Below are 10,800 nucleotides of genomic sequence, written 5' to 3' on the forward strand. Positions count from 1 at the left end.
TGCAAAGGGATATAGACAGGTTAAGTGAATGGGCAAGAAGGTGGCAGATGGAGTATAATGTGGGGAAATGTGAGGTTATTCATTTTAGTAGGAAGAATAGAAAAACAGAATATTTTTTAAATGGTGAGAAACTATTAAATGTTGGTGTTCAGAGAGACTTGGGTGACCTCATACAAGAAACACAAAAAGTTGGTATGCAGGTACAGCAAGCAATTAGAAAAGCAAATGGCACGTTGGCCTTTACTGCAAGGGAGTTGGAGTATAAGAGTAAGGAAGTCTTACTACAGTTGTACAGGGCTTTAGTGAGACTTCACCTGGAGTACTGCGTACAGTTTTGGTCTCCTTATCTAAGGAAGGATATACTTGCCTTAGAGGCAGTGCAACAAAGGTTCATTAGATTAATACCTGGGATGAGAGGGTTGTCCTATGAAGGGAGGTTGAGTAGAATGGACCTGTACTCTCTGGAGTTTAGAAGAATGAGAGGTCATCTCATTATGAGGGTGCTTGTTAGGGTAGCTGCTGAGAGATTGTTTCCCCTGGCTGGAGAGTCTAGAACTAAGGGACAAAGTTGCAGGATAAGGGGTCGGCCATTTAAGACTGAGATAAGGAGGAATTTCTTCACTCAGAGGTTTGTGAATCTTTAGAATTCTCTATCCTAGAGGGCTGTGGATGCTGAGTCATTGAATATATTCAAGGCTGAGATAGATAGACTTTTGGTCTCTAGGCCAATCAAGGGATATGGCGATTGGGCAAGAAAGTAGAGTTGAGATTGAAGATCAGCCATGATCTGATTGAATGGTGGAGCAGCCTCAAGGGGCCGTATGGCCTTTTCCTGTTCCTATATCTTATGTTCTTATGTTCTTAAGACCCTCATTAAAACCTACTTCTGTGACCAAGCTTTTGGTCACATGTCCTAATATCTCTTTCGCTCGCTTGGCACCCATTTTTGTGTAAAATTGTGTCTGTGAATCACCTGTGAAGTTTTGTTGTGTTGGAGGATCTATATTAATGCAAGCTGTTGTAATTTACAGCAAAAAGGTAACACAAACAGCACAACGAAGGACAGAAAGGCCACAATAAAGCTTTGTCAAAAAATAAGGATAGAGCAGCAGAATCTAGAGAGGCGATTCGAACACTGTAGGAGACCTGCAAAATGGAGTTAGTGGCAGATCTGCAAAGATTAGCGGCCGCTGAAAAGGAAAAGCAGCAACAGTTTGAGGTATTTTATTACAGCTGTTCCTATGGTATAGATTGGCTATAGGTCTCCTTAAAGCAAATGGTACAGCTCTGTAACTGCCTCTCTGTTGAACCTAAGCCTGTGGAAGCAGTACTTCTCCATAATTGCCAGAAAGCTGTTCCTGGACCTATAAGTACAATTGGTAGCATATTGCCAAGTTTCTTTTTGATGTCATCTGATATCCCAGGTATCCCTTCTTTGTTCCCTTTCATCCTTGCCCATAAATCCAGTGACATAGAACATTGAAACAATCCCCACAATTTATAAAGATAAGGCAGCAAGTTTCAGCTCCTGACATGTGGGAATCTAACTGACATAAAATGCCTTTGTGAAGTGGACTAGACGAGTGCAATGTATGTGCTGTGTGTGGAAACAGGAATAATGCAGTCTTCCTTTTACGTAGCATGATTCAATAGGGTGGATGGAGGTTCGATAGGGTAGATGGAGGTTCGATAGGGTAGATGGAAGTTCGATAGGGTGGATGGAGGTTCGAAAGGGTAGATGGAGGTTGAATAGGGTAGATGGAGGTTCGATAGGGTGGATGGAGGTTCGATAGGGTAGATGGAGGTTCGATAGGGTAGATGGAGGTTCGATAGGGTAGATGGAGGTTCGATAGGGTAGATGGACATTCGATAGGGTAGATGGAGGTTCGATAGGGTAGATGGAGGTTCGATAGGGTAGATGGACATTCAATAGGGTAGATGGAGGTTCGATAGGGTAGATGGAGGTTCGATGGGGTAGATGGAGGTTCAATAGGGTAGATGGAGGTTCGATAGGGTAGATGGAGGTTCGATAGGGTAGATGGACATTCGATAGGGTAGATGGAGGTTCGATAGGGTAGATGGAGGTTGAATAGGGTAGATGGAGGTTCGATAGGGTAGATGGAGGTTCGATAGGGTAGATGGAGGTTGAATAGGGTAAATGGAGGTTCGATAGGGTGGATGGAGGTTCGATAGGGTAGATGGAGGTTCGATAGGGTAGATGGAGGTTCGATAGGGTAGATGGAGGTTCGATAGGGTAGATGGAGGTTCGATAGGGTAGATGGAGGTTCGATAGGGTAGATGGAGGTTCGATAGGTTGGATGGAGGTTCAATAGGGTAGATGGAGGTTCGATAGGGTGGATGGAGGTTCAATAGGGTAGATGGAGGTTCGATAGGGTGGATGGAGGTTCGAAAGGGTAGATGGAGGTTCAATAGGGTAGATGGAGGTTCGATAGGGTGGATGGAGGTTCAATAGGGTAGATGGAGGTTCGATAGGGTGGATGGAGGTTCGAAAGGGTAGATGGAGGTTCGATAGGGTGGATGGAGGTTCAATAGGGTAGATGGAGGTTCGATAGGGTGGATGGAGGTTCAATAGGGTAGATGGAGGTTCGATAGGGTGGATGGAGTTTCAATAGGGTAGATGGAGGTTCGATAGGGTGGATGGAGGTTCAATAGGGTAGATGGAGGTTCGATAGGGTGGATGGAGGTTCGATAGGGTAGATGGAGGTTCGATAGGGTAGATGGAGGTTCGATAGGGTGGATGGAGGTTCGATAGGGTAGATGGACATTCGATAGGGTGGATGGAGGTTCAATAGGGTAGATGGAGGTTCGATAGGGTAGATGGAGGTTCGATAGGGTGGATGGAGGTTCGATAGGGTAGATGGAGGTTCGATAGGGTGGATGGAGGTTCGATAGGGTAGATGGAGGTTCAAAAGGGTAGATGGAGGTTCGATAGGGTAGATGGAGGTTCGATAGGGTAGATGGAGGTTGAATAGGGTAAATGGAGGTTCGATAGGGTGGATGGAGGTTCAATAGGGTAGATGGAGGTTCGATAGGGTAGATGGAGGTTCGATAGGGTGGATGGAGGTTCAATAGGGTAGATGGAGGTTCGATAGGGTAGATGGAGGTTCGATAGGGTAGATGGAGGTTCGATAGGGTAGATGGAGGTTCGATAGGGTGGATGGAGGTTCAATAGGGTAGATGGAGGTTCGATAGGGTGGATGGAGGTTCGATAGGGTGGATGGAGGTTCAATAGGGTAGATGGAGGTTCAATAGGGTGGATGGAGGTTCGATAGGGTAGATGGAGGTTCAAAAGGGTAGATGGAGGTTCGAAAGGGTAGGTGGAGGTTCAATAGGGTGGATGGAGGTTCGATGGGGTAAATGGACATTCGATAGGGTAGATGGAGGTTCGATAGGGTAGATGGAGGTTCGATAGGGTGGATGGAGGTTCAATCGGGTAGATGGAGGTTCGATAGGGTAGATGGAGGTTCGATAGGGTAGATGGAGGTTCGATAGGGTAGATGGAGGTTCGATAGGGTAGATGGACATTCGATAGGGTAGATGGACATTCGATAGGGTAGATGGAGGTTCGATAGGGTAGATGGAGGTTCGATAGGGTAGATGGACATTCGATAGGGTAGATGGACATTCGATAGGGTAGATGGATGTTCGATAGGGTAAATGGAGGTTCGATAGGTTAAATGGAGGTTCAATCGGGTAGATGAACGTTCGATAGGGTAGATGGAGGTTCGATCGGGTAGATGAACGTTCAATAGGGTAGATGGAGGTTCAATCGGGTAGATGTAAAGATGTTTCCACATGTGAGGGAGTCCAAAACTAGGGGTCATAAATATAAGATAGTCACTAATAAATCCAATAGGTAATTTAGCTGAAAGGTCATCGACCTGACACATTAACTCTGTTTCTCTCTCTACAGATGCTGCCTGACCTGCTGAGTATTTCCAGCATTTTCTGTTTTCATTTCAGATTTCCAACATCCGCAGTATTTTCCTTTTGTGATTTTATCATAACTCATTTCTAACATTAAACATTTCACCATCAATAGGAGCTTGGGTTAACCGGAGACTGATGTACCTCGTACAAGTCTCAAACGCTACCTGCAGTATAACTGCAAGCTTAAATTTACTGATCTTGAAAAATTAACAGTAACCGTCATTCTCTCAGGGTGCACTTAAATTGCAAAATTACTACCTGTGTATAGCGGTCTCAGATACTAAATGGTGTAAACCAAGAGTTAAGATTTAACCTCACAGGAGCTAAGTTCAGTGTGACTCTGCATCCCTCTCCAGTCAGGTGGAACCTTAACGTTCGATTTACACAATACAAATTTTGCACTTGACAGCAAATTACCGTTTGGCTCTGGTATCAACCGCCATTCATTCCAAGATGTTGTAAAGTGTTGTGTGTGTGTATAATATTTATTTATGCATACCATCCGTGGCATTGCTCGGGGTGAGTGCGAGGTTCCCTGTATTATAACAATAGGGATGTTATTAAAAAAATGACAGGGAAAGTGTGATGGGAAGTGTGACACTTGCAGGAAGCTCGTGCCCTGTGCAGTAGTGGCCCTGACTCTGGATCAGGCTGTATACATTACCTGCATGCACTTCCTGCAATGTTACACTTACTTCCCGTCACGCTTTCCCTGTCACTTTGTTGATAACAGCCCGATTGTTTTAAAACATCAATTCTTCCATCCACCCTGAACAAAGGCCAGGGCGCCTCTCTTTACAACACCTTGAAGTGAATGGTCATTCATTTCTCGACACCATTTGACTTTTATGTTGGCTATTAAGATTAAGATCTTAGTAAAATAACTAAGATTAAGATCTCAGTAAGATAGCTAAGCAAGGAGCAGATTGGTCAGTGGCAGGGTGCTGCCGGCCTTGCCAGAGTCTGTAATTACATCTGATCCATTCCAATTAGATTGGATTACACGCACTAAATTCTCGAATACTCGCTCTATCGATTTTTCCCGCACATGCGGTTGTTTTGCTATCAATTGCCGATGTGTCATTCTCCAGGCCTCCGTCCTGCACACTTCATGTGAAGCGATCCTCCGGGGAACAAGGTAAGAAACAGGCGACAACTTAGCGGAAAGTAATGCAATACCTCTCTGGATTTGCGCTGCCAATCCTTGCTGTCGGTTAGCGCCTGCTGCATGCCCTCCCCCAGGGTGATGCCCGGCTCGTTGCTGTAACCCACTGCCCTCCAGTCCCGGGGGGAGTTGGAGATGCTGGCGATCTTGGACTCGGTGGCACTGTTTTCCTCTGTTAGGGACCTGGACGATCTCCGGACAAACAGACTTTTTCTCAGGGCTTTGACGCGGAGACTCTCGTTATTGCTAACGGGGGAGGCTTTCTCCGCCGCCGGCTCCTGGATCTTCTGATCCAGTTTGTTGAGTTTGGCCAGAACCTGGGAGATCTCATCTCGGACCCCGGACAACCCCTCCAGCTTCTTCTCGATCTCGCCGATCCTCAGCACCAGTTTGCAGACGCTCATCTTCAGTTCCTCGTCCCCGGACTGATTGGGGCAAAGCCCCTTGACCACCTCCTTGTGGGAGCCGCTGGCTTTCACCGGGGTCCGCTCCGGGGTCCCACCGTCTGATTTGGGCAGACGGGACAGGGAACCAGTGCTGTTGTAGCAGGACTGCAGGAGGCCGGTAGAGCCGCTCACGCTCATATCATCCAGAAACCTGAAAATGTCGCTGATATCATCACTGAGACCCTCGGAGTCCTCGTCCGACTGTTTGATGGGCACCTTCTCCCCGTACTTGGAGTGTTGCCCGTGGGCATTCTCCTTACACTTGCCCCGGACCGCCTGCTCGGTCTGGGTCCCCACACTCGCCGTCTTATCAAAGTTCAGCAACTGCAACGTGCAGTTGACACTTTTATCTTTCAACTTCCTCAGGTTGCTGTGCCCGGCCGGGTCGGGTTTGGGGTTGAACTGGCGCCCGAGAGGCTCCTCGCCACCCGCTCCTGCCTGTTTGAAGTAAGTCTGTGCCCTGTCCATGGTGCTGATCGCCTCGGCCGCCGCCGCCTCCTGCCTCTGGCGAGCTTCGGCCAGCAACTCCTCTGTGGCGTTGCTCTGATATCTGTGACCGTCGCCCGGGTGTTTCCCAGCAGAGAAATGTTTTTCACAATCCTCAACTTCATCGTTGTTCAGACTCCAGCTCTTTAGGAGCCAGGGCGCCGGCTTGTTTTGTTTCGAAGAGAGTTTCCGGGGCTCCTGTGAGATGGTGCTTGGGCCAAAATAGGTGGTCCCTTGAAGGTCATCCAAACTTTCATGTTTGACGTATCTTTTTTCTTGACTTGTCGATGGGATTGAATCACAGTAAGGATTGCTATAGGGCATCTCAAAACTGTTACTGAAAAACGCAGAGAAACGTGGTCCATTTTTTGGAACGTGTGACCCTTGGTCCTCATCTTCTGACTCTTTGTCCATTGACACCAACTTAGCCACGCAAGGGAGCATGTCCTGGAGCTCGCCATTGAACACAGCTCTGCCCTGTACACAGGGGCTTATCGTGAATGCTTCATCGCTCGAATCAAATGTTCCATTCCTGTCAGTTTTCCTGGTCGGGGAGTCTTGATCTGAGTTTGAATCCTGGTCCGGATCCATGGGGAAGTATGTGCTCTGCATGACACACGCCTGGGAATCAATACCGTTGAAAGTTGGGGATGCTTGCAGTCTGTCGAGTGACGCCGCCCTGCCTTTATTCTCCTCTGCCCCCTCATTCCTGATCCCCAGAAAAAAATTAGGGTCGGAAGTGCAAATGAGACGTTGGCAATCCTTACAGTCGGATGTGGGGCATATATTGGGACCTCTGAGTGCCGGATGCTCACTGCAGCCGTCCCTGTTCATCGAGTCATGGCTAGATGCATAAGTAGGAGACCGACAGATTTCAGTATCTGATCGGCAGGATTCAAAAGATTCATTTTTCCTAATCTTGTGCTGGCGTCGGTGAGGCAGCTTTTCCTTCGCAACCCCGCCGTTCATCTGAATCAGATTAAACATGGTGACGATATCCGCGGCAATCATGATCTTTTTGGACTGTGGGTTGTCCACATTGCATCGTAATTTCTCTTTGAAAAGAGCGGCTGGGAAATTGGGGTCCAGGCAGGCGGTGTAAAACAGGAGACTCCTCAGCTTTGCCAAATGAGCTAAATCAAAGCGAGCACAAAGCAATTTACACAGATCCTGGTAGGAAACCGTGCTGTGATTCGCATCCAATTCCTCCAAAATCCGTACCAGAAATAGCGAGTATTCCGGGGCAGCTTCCATTTTCCTTGTTCGCGATGCTATCGATTGAAAATAAATTGTTTTCCACCCGCCCTCTAACGAATTAGATATCTAATTCTATTGTGTGTTACTCCGGGCTATAACCAGCTCATGAGTTTCTTGTAAAACACATTTTGAGGCAATTGATTCTGTCTTCTTTAAACTCCCCACAAAAGGACTAACAGTCTGAAGGGTCTATCACCTCTACAATTGAACAGACCAGTATTGTACATACCCTGCACAAACACTGTACATACCGTGTGCAGGTGGCTTCGCTGCCTGGAGTCCTGTTTCACAATTCATTCGCAACCAATAATACGAACAGATCAATAACTCCCAGAAAAAGAGCCAGTTTGTTTACATTCCTCGTCTTATTTTCTTCAACTCCAGACGCTGAAACATACCATGACCTACAATTAAAATGCCGAGCCTTGCTGAAAACCCACGGCCGGTCTGTTGCATGTTTGGAGGAAGGAGCTGTCCACAAGCTGGAGGGAGTGAATGGTGCTGAAAGATTAGGAATCACATTGTTTCGCTCCAGCATTACGTCATTTACATTCAATCCAATGGATCAGCTTGAGGGAGAAACAGAACGAGAGCCGCACAACGTGTAGGGCTGCATGCAATTAAAAACTTTACTTTACTTCGAGAAAGCAAGCAGGTGTAATTAGAAAATATTGCGCTTTCACTAGAAGTATTGAGATGCAAGGACAGTTAACAATATCAAGCAAATCTTTGGTGCAAGGGAAAGAGAAAGACTTGTACTTATATAGCGCCTTTCACCATCGCAATTCGTCCCAAAGCGTTTTACAGCCAATGAAATACTACTGCAGTGCAGTCATTGTTCTAATGTAGGGAAACTGTGGCCAATTTATACACAGCAAGGTCCCACAAACAACATGATAAATGACCAGATGATCTGTTTTAATGATGTTGGTTGAGGGATAAATATTGGCCAGAACACTGGGAGAACTCCCCTGCTCTTCTTTGAAATAGTGCCATAGGATCTTTTACGTCCATCTGAGAGGGCAGACGGGTTGTCCTCTCATCCGAAAGACAACACATCAGACGGTGCAGCACTCCCTCAGTAATGCACTGGAGTGTCAGCCTAGACTTTGTGCTCAAGTCTCTGGAGTGGGATTTGAGTCCACGACCTACTGACTCAGAGGCGAGATAACACCCAATTATTATTTCAGGCTGACACATAATTTCCCACGGTACAACTACACTTAAAGGGGGGGGGGGGTGGGATGAAAGTGCAACGTGCTATTTTGTATATGTCACTTACTGATTTGGGTGGGACATACTGCCACACAAATATAATACAATGGACATAAGATTGGCATGACGACTGAATAAACCTTCAACAAAGTAGAATTGGAATTCATTATTCTGTTTTATCCAAAATGAAGTTTACAGTGTTTGAAAATCAACACTTTTGCAGGGAAAGGGAAATGATCATTATAACTCCGATAAAGCCTCAGTACATAGATAAGTACAAAGCACTAATGATATGTAGTTAAGTACACAGCATTAATGGTACATAATTAAGTACGCAGCACTAGTGGTATGTAGTTAAGTACACAGCAATAATGCTACATAGTTAAGTACAGAGCACTAATGACATGTAGTTAAGTATACAGCATTAATGGTACGTAGTTAAGTACACAGCACTAATGGTACGTAGTTAAGTACACAGCACTAATGGTACATAGTTAATTACACAGCATAAATGGTCCATAGTTAAGTACACAGCACTAATGATAAATAGTTAAGTACAGAGTACTAATGGTATGTAGTTAAGTACACATCACTAGTAGTGTGTAGTTAAGTATACAGCATTTAGGGTACATAGTTAAGTACACAGCACGAGTAGTACTGAGTTAAGTACACAGCACTAATGGTATGTAGTTAAGTACACAGCGATAATGGTACATAATTAAATACACGGCAGTAATGGTGAATATCTAGCTAAACAGCATTACTGGCAAATAGTTAGGTATACAATAATAATAGTACATTGCTAGGCACACAGTACTATTCACAGGTAGCTAGTTACATTGCCAGAAGTGCAGAATGATCCTTCTCGGCCTCCTCCTGAGGTCCCCACCATCATAGATGCCAGTCTTCAGTCATTTCAATTCACTCCATGTGACATCAAGAAATGGCTGAGCGAACTGGACGCAGTAAAGGCTATAGGTCTCGACAACATTCCAGCTGTCGTGCTGAAGACCTGTGCTCCAGAACTAGTTGCGCCTCTAGCCAAGCTGGTCCAGCTATATTATTGGCATCTACCCGGCAATGTGGAAAATTGCCCCAGGTATGTCCTGTCCATAAAAGGCAGGACAAATCCAACCCAGCCAATTGCCATCCTGGAAAGAGTCATCAACAGTGCTATCGAGCAACACATACTCACCAATAACCTGCTCAACGATGCTCAGTTTGGGTTCCGTCAGACCCACTCAGCTCCAGACCTCATTACAGCCTTGGTCCAAACATGGACACAAGAGCTGAATTCCAGAGGTGAGGTGAGAAAGACTGCCCTTGACATCAAGGCAGCATTTGACCGAGTGTGGTCACAGGCTGGGTATTCTGCGGTGAGTGACTCACCTCCTGACTCCCCAAAGCCTTTCCACCATCTACAAGGCACAAGTCAGGAGTGTGATGGAATACTCTCCACTTGCCTGGATGAGTGCAGCTCCAACAACACTCAAGAAGCTCGACACCATCCAGGACAAAGCAGCCTGCTTGATTGGCACCCCATCCACCACCCTAAACATTCACTCCCTTCACCACGGGCGCACTGTGGCTGCAGTGTGTACCATCCACAGGATGCTCTGCAGCAACTCGCCAAGGCTTTTTCGACAGCACCTCCCAAACCCGCGACCTCTACCACCTAGAAGGACAAGAGCAGCAGGCACATGTGAACAACATCACCTGCACGTTCCCCTCCAAGTCACACACCATCCCGACTTAGAAATATATCGCCGTTCCTTCATCGTCGCTGGGTCAAAATCCTGGAACTCCCTTCCTAACAGCACTGTGGGAGAACCTTCACCACATGGACTGCAGCGGTTCAAGAAGGCGGCTCACTACCACCTTCTCAAGGGCAATTAGGGATGGGCAATAAATGCCGGCCTCGCCAGCGACGCCCACATCCCATGAACGAATAAAAAAAAACAAGGAGCCCTAGTAAAACTGAAGTCAATGGGGATCAGGGGGAAAACTCTCCAATGGCTGCAGTCATGCCTGGCACAAAGGAAAATGGTTGTGATTGTTGGAGGCAACTCACCTCAGCCCCAGGACATCGCTGCAGGAGTTCCTCAGGACAGCATCTTAGCCTCAACCATCTTCAGCTGCTTCATCAATGATCTTCCCTCCATCCTAAGAACAGAAGTGGGGATGTTCGTTGATGATTGTACAGTGTTCAGTTCCATTCGCAATTCCTCAGATAATGAAGCAGTCCATGCCCGCATGCAGCAAGCCCCGGACAACATCCAG

The 10,800-nt window shown here is 46.5% G+C and overlaps 1 protein-coding gene across 1 annotated transcript in view; it reads right to left on the minus strand.

Moving 5' to 3' along the window:
• minar1 (membrane integral NOTCH2 associated receptor 1) overlaps positions 1 to 7,302 on the minus strand; it is an 89,374-nt gene extending 82,072 nt beyond the window's left edge. The window contains exon 1 of the mRNA XM_067971184.1: positions 5,131 to 7,302. Coding sequence (XP_067827285.1) covers positions 5,131 to 7,302 — 2,172 coding nt within the window. The remainder of the gene's footprint in view (positions 1 to 5,130) is intronic.
• Positions 7,303 to 10,800: the final 3,498 nt, after the last annotated feature.

This window comes from Heptranchias perlo, chromosome 34, assembly GCF_035084215.1.
Source record: "Heptranchias perlo isolate sHepPer1 chromosome 34, sHepPer1.hap1, whole genome shotgun sequence".
Taxonomy (NCBI): Eukaryota; Metazoa; Chordata; class Chondrichthyes; order Hexanchiformes; family Hexanchidae; genus Heptranchias; species Heptranchias perlo.